General features: G+C 48.9%; 1 protein-coding gene across 1 annotated transcript in view; it reads right to left on the reverse strand.

The window, feature by feature from the left end:
* Positions 1–5,495: 5,495 nt before the first annotated feature.
* The window catches only part of Gfod2 (glucose-fructose oxidoreductase domain containing 2), a 41,645-nt gene continuing 36,400 nt past the window's right edge, over positions 5,496–10,740 (reverse strand). Inside the window, exon 3 of the mRNA XM_021220440.1 lies at positions 5,496–7,029. Coding sequence (XP_021076099.1) covers positions 6,131–7,029 — 899 coding nt within the window. The 3' untranslated portion in view covers positions 5,496–6,130. The remainder of the gene's footprint in view (positions 7,030–10,740) is intronic.

The raw sequence follows: 10,740 nt of genomic DNA on the forward strand, positions 1-10,740 counted from the left end.
GCCAGTCTGGTGTACAGAGTGAATTCCAGCAGTCAGGGGTCAGGGCTACACAGAGAAACCCTTTCTTGAAAAGCTGGGGAAAGCGGCGGGGGTGGGGGGTGGAGGGTGGGGGTGGGATGGATGTGGAGGGCTGGAGAGATGGCTCTGGTTAAGAGTATTTGCTAAGGTGCTGGAGAGATGGCTCAGCAGTTAAGAGCACTGACTGCACTTCCAAAGGTGCTGAGTTCAAATTCCAGCAACCACATGGTGGCTCACAACCATCCGTAAAGAGATCTGACGCCCTCTTCTGGAGTGTCTGAAGACAGCTACAGTGTACTTACATAATAAATAAATCTTTTAAAAAAAGAGAGAGAGAGAGAGACAGCACCTGGGCCTGGACTTCAGACATCTCCAGGTCGGACCCTCAAGTTCCCCTTGCCTGTGGTCTCTGAGCTCACAGATTCATGCTGTAATCCTGCTTCACCTAGAGTACTTGATGTGACTGTCACACAGTACCCGCACTCTCGATGATGTGACTGTCACAGAGTACCCGTACTCTCAATGTCTATGTCCCTCTAGCATTTTGTTCTTCTTACCTCAGGTGCTTTGAAACTCTTTAATGGCTGAGTGGGATTGCCTGATCAACCAGGCCTTTTTTTTTTGCTTTCATCATGAACATGCGTTTTTCCCTGTCTTCTATGCCTTTGTTCCTGCTTCCATCTATCTGGCTAGCACATGCATGACCTTGATACACACCACACACATCACACCCCCCCCACACACACCCACACACACCATACACACCACACACACACATACCACACACACACACACACACACATACACACACACACACCACACCACCATACCCTCTTTCAGCTAAGTCAGAAAGCACTGCATTGCCCTAAATTTGTAGCACTTTTTATCCCACTCTCACTGTGAGTTCTGTATTTTCATTAGACTGTGCACCCCTAGATCATACATGATTGGGTCACCCCTACCTAGTGTGTGTGTGTGTGTGTGTGTGTGTGTGTGTGTGTGTGTGTGTGTGTGTAGCTCCCATTAAAGGCTCAAAGGCCTCAAGGCATGGAGGCCAAAGTAGAGGAAAATACAGAGGTGACAGGACCAGAGCAGCTAAAGACATCTAAAGGCCACCACCTCATGCAGGGCCTCTGGTCACTGGATGGGGATGATAGAGCCCACGGCAGAATGGCCATGCTCTACTTTCCTACCATTGTTCCAGGATGCTCCCTCCATTGCAAGTTTCTCTAGATGCTGTCTGGCCCACAGCAAGGTTATGGACAAGCTATAATGTCAGGACATTTGTGTCTCTCCATCTGCCTCCTGCAAATGATTACATCAGGTGATACTGTCTGCCGGGGCCATGCAATGCAGACACAATCTTGCCTACTGAGATGATCACTCACTTCAGAGCTAGACAACTGAGTTTGACTTCCTCATTTTATGACTTCAGTAGATGCCTTCAGATACGGCTTTATGGTAAACTCTGGGGTCCTGTCCTGTGCAGAGTGCTACACCATCTGTGGACCAAGGGACTCTTGTCTGTTGTGGCAGGATTCAAGCGTACCAACATGTCTTCTTTCCGTTCTCCAGGACTGGAATGGCAGGGATCTAGTACTATGAAGATAGTCCATGTTTATGCTTACAGAACAATTCCTGAGGCCCAGTCCTGTAGGCCTGTCTTAGCAGGGAGCATGGTGGGCGTGGTCCACTTTCCTAGCATCTTTCTAACACAGCCAATGGGACAAGCATTGCTATGGTTAGATGCTCACGGAGAGGCATGGATGAGATGGTGAGTGCCATTTACCCTAGGGAAAAGCAATACCAAGAGAAACTATGTTCCTGGAGAGCCTCCTTTCTGGCCTGAGGTAGCCCAGGGACAGAGCTGTCTGGGTGTGGAAGAGGCCCACAGGAAGGCTGCTTAGTGTGGTGGAAGCAGAGAATATGGCTAGGAGGGACTCAGGCTGCACAAGCATGAAGGAGTGTGAACAAGCAGGGGTCCTAACTACGATGAACTACTGTAGCCTAAGAGACATAAGTGGGAGGAAGGAATCAAGCCCTAGTGTAGCCTAGACTGAGGATAAAATGTTTCTTTATGCTGAGAAGCACATCTTAGTTGCCTTGCAAAAAAGCATCCCAATAATTGCCTTGCCCTCACATGTCTCACTGCGGATCTGCTCTGTACACACGCTTGCTTTTTTTTTTTTTTTAATATTTACTTATTTATTATATGTAAGTACACTGTAGCTGTCTTCAGACACTCCAGAAGAGGGCTTCAGATCTTGTTACGGATGGTTGTGAGCCACCATGTGGTTTGAACTCAGGACCTTTGAAAGAGCAGTCGGAGCCGGGCATGGTGGCGCACACCTTTAATCCCAGCACTTGGGAGGCAGAGGCAGGCAGATTTCTGAGTTTGAGGCCAGCCTGGTCTACAAAGTGAGTTCCAGGACAGCCAGAGCTATACAGAGAAACCCTGTCTTGAAAAACCAAAAAAAAAAAAAAAAAAAAGAAAGAAAGAAAAAGAAAAAAGAAAAAAGAAAAAAAAAAGAAAGAGCAGTCAGTGCTCTTAACCACTGAGCCATCTCACCAGCCCCCAATGCTTTTAAAACGTGAAGAAGGGCTGGAGGGATGGCTCAGCGGTTAAGAGCACTGACTGCTCTTCCGAAGGTCCTAAGTTCAAATCCCAGCAACCACATGGTGGCTCACAATCATCTGTAATGAGGTCTGACGCCCTCTTCTGGTGCATCTGAAGACAGCTACAGTGTACTTAGATATAATAAATAAATCTTTTAAAAAGTAAAAAAAAAAAATAAAAAAATAAAATAAAACTTGAAGAAAACAATTTCTTGCTAGAAGCCTGTAACCATGCAGACTATAAATCACAAAGCCCACCCATCAGGAGAATGGCCAAAGGAGATACCGTACATCCAGCCAATAATACTGAGTGCCTGAGACAACAGATGGGGGATGTCCGAGACAAGACAGCTGGGTTCCCTGTCACCGAGTGCAGATTGGTGATGTCTTGAGGGTCTGCTTCTCTCATAGTTTGACATTGCTGAGAGGTTGCTAATGAAGCAAAGAGCAAGGAGTGAGCTGTGGCGAGAGGTAGGAGGCAGGTATCATGGCTGCGAGAGTAAAAAGCCTAGATTTACTTGGAGGTCAAAGACTTTTTTTTAAATGGAAAAAATTTTAAATTATTATTATCATTTATCATATGTAAGTACACACTGTGGCTGTCTGCAGACACACCAGAAGAGAGCATCAGATCCCATTACAGATGGTTGTGAGCCACCATGTGGTTGGTGGCATTTTGAACTCAGGACCTCCGGAAGAGCAGTCAGTGCTCTTAGCTGCTGAGTCATCTCTCCAGTCCTTTTTTTAATTTTTTTTTATTTTCATTTCATGTTTTTTTTTTTGTTTGTTTTTTTTGTTTTTGTTTTTTGCCAACACATAGGTCTGTGTGATGGTGTAGGATTCCCGGAACTGGAGTTATAGTCAGTTGTGAGCTGCCATGTAGATGCTGGGAATTGAACCCAGGTCCTCTGGAAGAACAGCCAGTGCTCTTAAACACGGAACCATCTCTCCAACCCCGGAGGATGAAGACTTAACAGGCATTTTGGAAATTCTCATCTGGCTGGGACAGATCAAAGGGCTAACTCAGAAGAAGATGCTGCCTTCTTCCAGGAGGGGGCGCTGCAGGACAAGCCTGGAACTAGTTTGGCTCACTCGCCCAGGGGCTCTCACCATCTGGGCCACAAAGGCTCAGCTCACCTCATTCTTACTGACTGCAAGTTCTTGTTCCAGAGAGATAGAAAATTGTCAGGGGCCTGGATCTAGACTCTGAGAGATGCCCTCAAAGTCCCTGTGTCCCGCCCCATGTCTACCTACCACCTGCTCCAGCACTGGGAGTCGTTCTCTGAGCACGAACCTCTAAAAATCTACACACCATTTCCGGGTCAGCAAAACCCACTTTCTCACAGGTACAGCTTTGGTTTTCCTGGCCATCCTCAACTTACGGGTGGGCACTGTGCGGTGCCTTTGTAGTTCAGGCCAGGCTGAACCTTGCTGCAGAAGGTCAATGCCTAGGTTTCTGAGAGAAGATTCCCCAGTGTCGGAATACAGTGTACAGTTGAAGAGCTAAAGTCCCGACCTAGTAACTGCCTCTCTGCTCCCCTGGGCAAACACAATGGGCATAGATTTTCTTTTCTTTTTTTCTTTCTTTCTTTTAAGATTTATTTATTATATCTGAGTACTGTCGCTATCTTCAGACACACCAGAAGAGGGCGTCAGATCTCATTACGGATGGTTGTGAGCCACCATGTGGTTTCTGGGATTTGAACTCAGGATCTCTGGAAGAGCACTCAGTGTTTTTAACCGCTGAGCCATCTCTCCAGCCTCCTTCTTTCTTTTTCTTTTTCTTTTTTTTTTTTTTTTTGAGACAGGGTTTCTCTGTGTAGCCCTGGCTGTCCCGAACTCACTTTGTAGACCAGGCTGGCCTCAAACTCAGAAATCTGCCTGTCTCTGCCTCCTAAGTGCTGGGATTAAAGGCATGCGCCACCACCGCCCAGCTAGATTTTGTTTTCTTTTGAGACATGTTCTTGCTATGTAGACCAGGCTGGCCTTGAACTTGGTTTACTCTGGAGGGTCAGCACAGCAACGACATTCCAACCTTACTTTGCCTCACAAAGACGACGTCGGAAATCAGGGCAGCACAGGCACATAGGTCCGATGGTTTCTACAAGTTGGGCCAAGAGGAAGAGGAAGAGGAAGAGGAAGGTCTCCCCAGGTCTTTTTGGCAAGGAGCCCAGATGAGGAGGAGGAAAACTGAAGAAATAGGCTTCATTGAGATGTCATAATCCAGCGGATGACAAGGGAAACAAAGGGGGCAGAATCTTCCACCTTCAAGCCCCGACCCAGCTGTGACCTGTCTCAGTTAATAAGCACAGCTGGTGGCTTGCTGGCTGACTCAAGTAGTGCCAGTTAAACCTGTTCCAAAGGGTGGCACAGGCCCCTTCCTCCTTAAGCTCCTCCCCTGAGGGTTCTCCTGGAGCCAGCCACACCATAGCTTCCTTAACAGAACCCAGGGCCTGGAGATGGCTCAGCAGTGAAAGGTTCAGTTCCCAGCATCCACTTCTTGTGCTAGGAAATCGGATGCCATTTTCTGTCCTCTTTGGGCACCTGCACTCATGTGCACACACAAACACAGACACACATACAGACACATAAATAAAGAACCTTTCATGAGATCCAGGCTAGGGGGCACCAGGTTCTCATCCTGTCTTCTCGGAACGGCAGGTGTGGCAGCGGCCTCACATCCTCTCTGCTGCAGATATTTGGGGAGTTTTTGGGATTCAGCCATGGGCTAAGCCATAAGCTCCGAGCTACTCTGGAGCCCGTGAAGAAGGGAGAACAAGGGATCTACAGCCATAAACAAGCCTTCCATTATTAAAGAAATCCAACCCCAAACAAACGACCACACACCATGATGTGACTTTTTTTTTTCTGACTTATTTACTGACATTTCTCAGATGTTCTACAGTTCCCCCTTTGTCTCCTCTCTGCCAAGTCGGGGCCCCCCTCCCTAGAGTTATGTATAACACAGAAACCTCCTTTTCTCTTGGAAGGGCTTGCAAGGGGGCTGAAAGGGTCAGATCGAATGGGAGGGTGGGGGGAAGATCCCTGTCGCCACCCTCTCCAGTCCTGAGATGCCCTGGTCCAAGACAGGCAAGGATTCTTGCCACCTACCCTAAGGACTCAACCAAGCTAGTTCCTTGTTGGGTTTTCTTATCCTGTGAGACCACAACTCAGCCTGAAGAGCCTACAGATTGATCTTCATTGGCCCTGCTCACTGGCAGAACCACAAGGGGCCAGGCTATGGCCCTATCCTGCACACACTGCTAGCCTAAGCTATGACAGCAGGAGCGTTTGCTGCCTGGCAAGTCTGAGGAATCAAGGATGGATGGATGGATGGATGGGCGTTTTCCTTGGCCACCTTCAGTTGGCTCCTAACCCTGGCCCAAGCCGATTTATTAAACAAAAGACACCGTGTCTCTGCTACAGCCAATCCCAGCTCCCAGTGCCCTCCGCGTCCCTCTGGCCCGTGGGAGGAAGCGTGCGCGCATGTGCAGGTTCACAGGTTGTTCCGCTGGTGTGCTTCACTTAGGTTCTGGTTGGCATTTGGTTCCTCTGTCAACATCTCCACAGTCTCCCATTCCCCAGACCGGCTGGACCTTTTAATGGCATCTACCACGCTCTGCATATACAGTCCGTCCTCGAATGAGGCTGCCATAGAGACAGGGGTGCGGTCCCAGGTACGGCGATCCCCCTGCCCCTGGAAGGACTGACGCAAGGCCTGAACCATATAGACCATACCTTTCAAGTAAAGCAGTGGGACATCCTGGGGACCCTGCTCAGGGAGCCCCGCGCCCACAGCCAGAGAGTCTCTCACCAGCAGCTCCTCCTGTGCAGCAGAGTTCTTCTGCCCGTACAGGTCAGCTCCCCGGGCGACAAGGCGCCCTGCGGAGCCCACTACCATGACCTCATGCACAAAGGCACCTGGCATGTTGAAGTTGAGTGTCACTGTGCTGCATACCCCCCCACCCATGAGCATCTGGAAAAAACAGAAGTCATCACTGGTGACATGGCGGATGCCACGGATGGTGGCATTCTGCCTCACAAAGGTCTTGAGGAGCCCGTGCACCTTCTCGGCTTTCTGGCCAGTCAAGTGAGTCAACAGGTCCACGATATAGGTACCCATGGTGTGCAGGCCCCCGCCCCCCATAAGCTCGTCACAGATCCAGCCGTAGCTAGGGCTGAGCAGGCTCCCGGAGTAGATGCGGGCGTCGCAGATCATCACGGCGCCCACGTAGTGCTCGGCAATGAGCTGTTTCATGCGCACAAAGGCAGGCAGGAAGCGCAGGACGTTCCCCACCAGGCTCATCAGCTGCGGGTAGTAGCGAGATGCGGTCACCATCCGGAAGGCGTCCACGGATGTCGCTGCCTTCTCACACACCACGTTCTTCCCAATTCCTATGACAAAAGACAATGGGAAAACTTCAAAGTTCCTTGTGTGTTTGGGGATGGAGAAACAATCTTTTGTTTGGTTTTGTTGTTATTGTTGTTTTGGTTTTTTGAGACAGGGTTTCTCTGTGTAGCCCTGGCTGTCCTGGAACTCACTCTGTAGACCAGGCTGGCCTCGAACTCAGAAATCCACCTGTGCCTGCCTCCCAAGTGCTGGGATTAAAGGCATGCGCCACCACTGCCCAGCTTGTTTATTTTTGAGACAAGTTTCTCTAGGTAGCTTTGGCTATTCTAGAACTCGCTCTGTAGACCAGGCTAGCCTTGAACTCAGAGATCTGCCTGTCCCTGCCTCCCAGGTGCTGAGATTAAAGGTGTGCACCATCACCACACAAATTAATTTCTCAAATATGACAAGGTGGGATATGCCTATAATCTCAGCATTTGGGGTGGGAGTGAGGGTGGAGGCAGGAATATTACCTAACATTCAGTCTACACACACACACACACACACACACACACACACACACACACACACACCCACCCCTCCGAGGTAGACGACCTAGGAATGTTGCTTACAGAAAGAAACAGGTGACTGGAACAGAGGGAGGACACTTGGAGCACATTGAAGAGGTCTCAGTAACTGCAAGAGTGAGTCCTTTCGCCGGTGTGGTGGCGCACGCCTTTAATCCCAGCACTCGGGAGGCAGAGGCAGGAGGATCTCTGAGCTCGAGGCCAGCCTGGTCTACAGAGTGAGTTCCAGGACAGCCAGGGCTATACAGAGAAACCCTGTCTTGAAAAAAACCAAAACCCCTAACTAAGACACCAGGACACAGAGCCAGAGAGACTGTGTGGCATTTATAGTGATCTGGGAAAGTGCCAGGCAGTAGGCACCGTTCCCTGCCAAGACTTTCTAGGTGGAGGTTCAATCCAAAACGGGGATCTGGAGAGTCCTTTCCCCAAATCTTCCCCGTCTATATTCCCTGGGTCAAAGGTCAAAACCAAATATCACTGGAGGCACCTCATTCATGCCACTTTTGGAAAGATTTTGTGTCTGTGTAGTGTATGCAAATGTATATATGCTTGAATGTGGAGTGTGTACAGAGCTGGCCCCATAATGCATGCCCATGGAGGCCATAGGCTAACATCAGCTGTCTTCTAACACTTTCCTTTTTTCCTTTTTTCCTTTTTTCCTTTTTTTTTTTTGAGACATTATCTCCATACATAATTATGTAGCCACATCTGGCCTGGAACTCACTCTGTAGACCAGGCTGGCCTCCCAGAGCTTTAGGTGGGTGCTAGGAATGCTGGGAACCCTGGCTCAGGCTCTCATGGCCAGCCCTTTCCCCCAGCCCTCATAGATCCAACTTTCAATACACCCTGTGGACTTCACTGTCAAGCTGCACCCGGAATCTCAGCCGCCCTGACCGCCACTTTCCTCACTCAGGTGGTCACTGGTTTGTTTTTTTTCCTAGATTTTATCAACAGTTATTTCTTGGAAGATGAGTCAAGAGATCAGGAGTTCAAGGCCACACTCAGCTATCCCAAAGGTCACATAATTGGTCTCTGCTTCTGCTCTGGCACGACAGACAGCCTGTTAACAGTTTGCATCCTGACATTCCCGATAGGCCATGGTTTGGTCCCTGACACTTGGTGCTCCCGGGAAAGGAAACCTCTGGACAGAAGCAAGGCCACTGGAGGTTGTGCCTTCGAGCGGGCTACCGAGTTCCATTTATTTCCCCGTTCTTTCTCTGCACCTTCCGCTGCCGGGCCGCAGTCAGCTTTGCTCCTAAGCTGGACGGGGTGGCTCAGATCTGCCATCATAGCAGCTGGAGGTTGGAACGGGAGGGCCATGAGCTTGAGGCCAGCCGAGGCTACACAGTGAGAGCCTGTTTCTAACAGACACTGAACAGCCTTGTCCTACCGCATGCTCCTTGCCTTTCCGATCTACCTCACAGGAGCCCAGAGAAGACATAACTACCACCATGGCTAAATGGCTAAAACCCCTAGCAAAGCAAACCTTTCCCCTTGAACCCACAGAGAGGCCCCTGCCTGCTGCCTCCCGCGTGCTGGAATAATGGTGACACTTCCCTGCAAGCCCTTCCTTTCCTCTATATATCTCAAATATTTTGTTCTAGTGACAGGAATCGAACACAAAACTTAATATGGTTTTCAGATTAACTTCTCCCCCCCCCCAATAAAAATAAAACTTTCCAATGGGATTTATATCTCAATCAGAATAAAAGCCAAAGTCCTGGCAGCAGGCATGGTTAACACATGCCTGTAATTCCAGTGGTTAGGAGTCAGAAACAGGGGGACGATGCGTTAGAGGTCAGCCTTGACTACACCAAAAGGCCTTGTTTTAAAAAGAATGGGCTGGCGAGATGGCTCAGTGGGGACTTGGGGGAAGCTGATGACTTAAGTACAATGACCAGATTCTCATGGTAGGAAGGAAGAACTGACTGCAGGAAGTCTGCTGAGCCACCCACCGTGTACTCTGTGGAACACACACACACACACACACACACCCCAATACCCTATATATACATATGCAATAATAATAAACCTAGCATGCTCCCCAGGCACTGAAAACCCACAAAATCCTATTAGTGGTTCTACTGATAGGACCTTGATTTCTTTTTTTTCTTTTTTTTCTTTTTAATTTCCTCAGTTTCTATTGTTATAGCTCCCTTTTCTTTTTTTTTTTTTAAAGATTTATTTATTTATTATATGTAAGTACACTGTAGTTGTCTTCAAATACACCAGAAGAGGGCGTCAAATCTCCTTACAGATGGTTGTGAGCCACCATGTGGTTGCTGGGATTTGAACTCCGGACCTTTGGAAGAGCAGTCAGTGCTCTTAACTGCTGAGCCATCTCACCAGCCCAGGATCTTGATTTCTGACCAGAGACCCTTCCAACCTTTTCCTTTAGCTCTTTTCCCTACCATGGGCCTTCCTCTGCTCAACCTTTACTGGCTGCCCTAGAAGTGGCGCAGCTCTGTTCAAGAGCCTTGTGGTTAGAGAGAGGCAATGATTCTTAGTACCAAAGAGCGGGCAGGTGGAACCAGACACCATCATAACCAGGGAAGTCTTGAGAGGGAAGGTGTCAAAGTTCCTGATTCTGATGGAAGCCCATCTTGAACAGTGTGTGCTCCTGGGCATACAAGAGCCATCCAGACGACCTTCCTGGTTCCATAGGTGCTGCGTGGTTTGAGGCACACCTCCAAACTTTGATGTCCCTGTCCTGGGCCCTTACTGTATCCCACACCACTCTAGGTGTGCAGATCTGTAAGAGCCCCGCCGCTCTTGACTGGTTTACACAGGCTTTCTGAGTGTCTTTGGGTGAGACAAAAACTGGATGCAGATGACTTCCAGTGGTTTGCTACTGGGCACAGCTTGTCCTGATGGATGGAGTCTATCCATAGAATCCATGCTGCCCACAGGCTCAGCATGGTCATCTTTCCCCATGGACACTGGCTCCCACTGACTATAAATCTTGTAGCAAAAAAAAAAAAAAAAAAAAAAAAGCTCTCTCAAGCTCTTGCCTCTTATTCTCAGCTCTAGCTCTCCTTCTCCCCCTCTCTCTCTTTCTACCTTCTCTTTCTGCCTTTCTACAATAAAGCTCTAAAACCAGAAGAAGAAGAAGAAGAAGAAGAAGAAGAAGAAGAAGAAGAAGAAGAAGAAGAAGAAGAAGAGGAGGAGGAGGAGGAGGAGGAGGAGGAG

Source organism: Mus pahari, chromosome 20, assembly GCF_900095145.1.
Source record: "Mus pahari chromosome 20, PAHARI_EIJ_v1.1, whole genome shotgun sequence".
Taxonomy (NCBI): Eukaryota; Metazoa; Chordata; class Mammalia; order Rodentia; family Muridae; genus Mus; species Mus pahari.